Raw genomic sequence first — 4067 nt, forward strand, 5'->3', positions numbered from 1 at the left:
ATGCGTCGTTGTTTAAGGCGCACATCATTCAAGTTCGAACTGATGCACAAGCCATGCGCACAGAGCCTGGCGGCAGCACATGCGGCCTCTGGTCTCCCTGTAGGGTGCCCCTGGACAGCACCATATCACAGAGGTATTCTCCCTTAACATCAGTTCTTCTATTGAAGAATATCAATATGTCACAACTGAAAAGAGAGGCACACGGAGGTGCAGTATGGCCGCACAGACTTCTAGAGATGCTGCACTGTGGCTCCATGAAGATCACGGCTTGTACAGAGACCTATTCACTCAGCGGTCCAGTCCTATTACTGGTAGTGTTGCTCGCCCCCTGGTGGCTGTCCTGACAACCAGCAGTAGGAGCAGCAAAGCATGGAAGTGTAGTTAGCTGATTGTGGGTGGGCTCAGTTGGGGACCCATCTAAACTTAGAACCTCCTTCATTGGTCCTAATGGTAAAGGCATTTCCCTGGGGGAAGGCAAGAGTCCGAATGGTGCAGTGGTCTTTGATGGAGGTCCTGAAGGTAATGTCTTCTTCTAAGTCAGTGTTACCCAAGTTCACTGAGCTGTGACCTGTGGTGGTTTTTAGTCCTTGAAAGGCTCCGCACATTTTGATAGTGGCGGTGACCTCATCCTTGCTATCTGTGGCGTCCTCAGAATACAGTTTAGGACGCTTGGCTTCACTGTGGACACCCCCCATTAAGGCGGCATTGCACTTCTTGGAAATTTCTCTCAATATCTCATCCACCTGATGACATTCCTGTTCGGTGGTCTGTGGATAGAATTCTTCTAAACTTCTTTTTACTGGAGGCTTGCTCAGTAGAGCGTCTGAAGAAAGTCCGGTGTCTTCCCTGGACCGATGTCTCATCAGCTTCTGCACCAAGAAGAGCAATCAGTTTAGTTCAAAGGGACGTGAAATGTGATGCCTATGTTATCTGCCTTTGCTGCGCTGTTGATACCCTGGTATCAGCCATTTTAGGCTGGAGAGACCTTCTCTATATAAAGGAAGACCAGTCAAATGTTTGCCAACATGAGCGCTACGGTCACATGTCTCGAGCTCTGAGACCCTCCATAAACATGTACATACATATGTAGAAAGCAAAAAGGAGATCTGCAATTTAAAGGGGTTCTCTGAGACTGGGAATCCCTTTTAAAGGGGTTGTCCCACAAATAATATTCTACAGTTTTCAAACCAGTACCTGGATTTGAATACTTTTGTAATTGCAAGCAATTAAAAATGTATTATAGCTACCGAGTTATTTAATGAAATCTATCAGTATGGCGCCACCTGCTGTTTGCTCATTTTCTAATTTCTCTGTCCTGCTCACAGATGGACGCACATGCTCAGTTCCATCCTTCAACCTCCACTAGCTGCAGCAAACAGGACACACCCTCTGAGAAAGGACACACCCCCTAACCTGTCATCTTGAAATAAATCTAGCAGAGCAATTGGAGCAATGAATGGGGAGATCTCTGGATCCATGTGAGGTACAGGGCTGCTTTATAAGGGTCAATTCACACATCCGTATGTGTTTTGCGGATCCTCTATAATAGAAAATGCCTAATCTTGTCCGCAATTGCGGACAAGAATAGGACATGTTCTATTCTTCTCGGGACCGGAATTGTGGACCCGGAAGTGCGGGTCCGAATTTCCGGATCCAGACAGCACATTATGTGGCCCCATAGAAATGAATGGGTCCGCAATTCCGGACGTGTGAATGGAGCCTTAGAAAGAGATTGTCATGTACTATATGATGTCTGATTTTCATTTTTTACATTAATCATGGGAGAACCCCTTTAAAGGTAACCTGTCACCTAAAAAACGCCTCCCAAACCGCCAGCATTACCTTAAAGTATCCAGCAGTATGTTCCTAAACATCCTTTTCTTCCTCTGGCCAGATGCACCAAAATCTTGAAAAACGAACTTTAATCCCCTGCACGCGCTATGTAACAGCAGAGTTTGAAGTCAAGGGGGCAGCGGCCTCCTCGCTTCAAGTCAAGCTAAGCCTGCCCCTTACCCGTCCTCCCTTCACTGTGATTGACATCCTGCTGTGAGGCTGGGATCGTGCAAGTCCCCGCCTCCCGCACTCAGCCGACCGCTATCCTCCCCCTGCGCATTCGCCAGGCGCGCGCGCACTATGGAAAAGCCTGGTGCATGCGCAGAGAGAGGAAAGCGGCCGGCTGAGTGCGGGAGCCAGAGACGGGATCGCGCAGTGACAAGGAGCACACAGCGCATGCGCGAAACTTGCACGATCCCAGCCTCACAGCAGGATGTCAATCACAGTTAAGGGAGCACGGGTAAGGGGCAGGCTTAGCTTGACTTGAAGCGAGGAGGCCGCTGCCCCCTTGACTTCAAACTCTACTGTTACAAGTTCGTTTTTCAAGATTTTGGTGCATCTGGCCGGAGGAAGAAAAGGATCTTTAGGAACATACTGCTGGCTAGTTTAAGGTAATGCTGGCGGTTTGGGGGGCGTTTTTTAGGCGACAGGTTCCCTTTAATATTGCCAGCCATAGTGCAGGAATTAAAAAAAAAAGTTATCTGTCACCGGTGCTCTGGATCTAGCGCCGAGTTCCATCCTCCTCCGCTTCTGGTCCCTGCTGGACCAGAGGTGTGATATGCCATCTACACACCCTTACCACTTCCTCCGCTGTGATAGGGGACATGCCACCGCTGAGGGACATGCCCAGTGGGGAAATGCTCGTAGATGGCACGTCGCACTCCTCGTCCAATGGGGACTGGAAACAGAGGAGAAAGGAGCTGGAACCGGAGAGGCAGTGACTGGTGAGTTTTTTCTTTTTAAATCCCTGCACTCTCCCAGGCAATATTAGAAGGGTTCCTTTTCTCAGGGAACCAGTGTTCTTTTAACGAAATATTGCACTCAAGCGCCCTCTGCTGGCACGTCATACTATTACAGATTCTACTTACATCAAGAACAGATGCCAAATGATTTGCCTGATTTGCCAGTTCTTTAAGCTGAACGTTTTTCTCTTTCAGGCAGGCGATCTCCTCCTGCTTTTCATTCAGGGTCACATGCAGCTGAAATGGTGCAAACAAACAGTTTAAGCCTTAAATATGCAGCAGATTCCTGACCTTAATGGTGCTTTCACACGTGATGGGAAAGAGCAATCCGCAACATATATGCCAGGGATGTCCAACCCGAGGCTCTCCAGCTGTTGCAAAACTACAACTCCCAGCATGCCCAGGCTACCTACAGCTATCAGCCTACAGCAGGGCATGGTGGGAGTTGTAGTTTTACAACAGCTGGATAGCCTCAGGTTGGCCATGCCTGATATATGGATTCACTTTCTGCAGATATTCACTATACGTGTTGTGGATTTTGGATGCAGATTTGCGCAGAGATCCGCAACAACAAACCTACAGCGACTACATCACAAAATCCTCAAGGTTTTTGCTGTGAAATCACTTTTGTGGATTTTTTGGTGTATTTTATGCCACCCGTGAAGGCCCCTTCAAATAGTTACTTATCAGTCCCAGCAGTTGGCGGCACTACCCTCACACATACCTGGTTGTTCTCCACTAAGGCGTCTCCCAGTGCTTTCTGGTTCTGATCAGCCATATCCCTCCAGAATTGCTCTGTGCAGGGAATAGGCTGCACATTAATGGGCGCGAGTTGGGGTTGAGGTGCATGGATATGGGGGACCATGCATGGCTCAAACGGTGGAACATCGGAGGGTAAGACAAGGAAGTTCGTTGCACCCAATCCTGTTTGCATGTGGGCGGTCTGGTCTGCAAAGAAAATGGTATATATTTAGTGGTAATCAATAGAGAAAAACTTGTATTTAAATGCAGTCCCTCACTGGGACCTGAGGACTGGGCCTCATGATGTCACCACACCTGTGAGGTCGCTTAAAGGGGGGCTCCAGAACTTGGAAAACTTGGCTGCATTCTTCCAAAAACAGCACAGGTTGTGTGTGGCAGGAAGACCAGCTCCACACACTTCAATGGGGCTGAGCTGCAGTACCAGACACAACCCATGGGCAGGTGTGGCGCAAGTGGCCGTTTTTTTCTAGAGTATATTAAATGTTAGTGACTGTTAAAAGCTACCAAAGA

General features: G+C 48.4%; 1 protein-coding gene across 2 annotated transcripts in view; it reads right to left on the minus strand.

The window, feature by feature from the left end:
- Positions 1-401: 401 nt before the first annotated feature.
- Positions 402-4067, minus strand: part of MCIDAS (multiciliate differentiation and DNA synthesis associated cell cycle protein) — a 7818-nt gene continuing 4152 nt past the window's right edge. For both annotated transcript variants that reach the window (XM_040421251.1, XM_040421252.1), the window contains 3 exons: positions 3520-3743; positions 2922-3032; positions 402-869 (listed from right to left, as the gene is read on the minus strand). In XM_040421251.1, the coding sequence (XP_040277185.1) occupies positions 402-869; positions 2922-3032; positions 3520-3743 (803 nt within the window). The remainder of the gene's footprint in view (positions 870-2921; positions 3033-3519; positions 3744-4067) is intronic.

Source organism: Bufo bufo, chromosome 2 (genome assembly GCF_905171765.1).
Source record: "Bufo bufo chromosome 2, aBufBuf1.1, whole genome shotgun sequence".
Taxonomy (NCBI): Eukaryota; Metazoa; Chordata; class Amphibia; order Anura; family Bufonidae; genus Bufo; species Bufo bufo.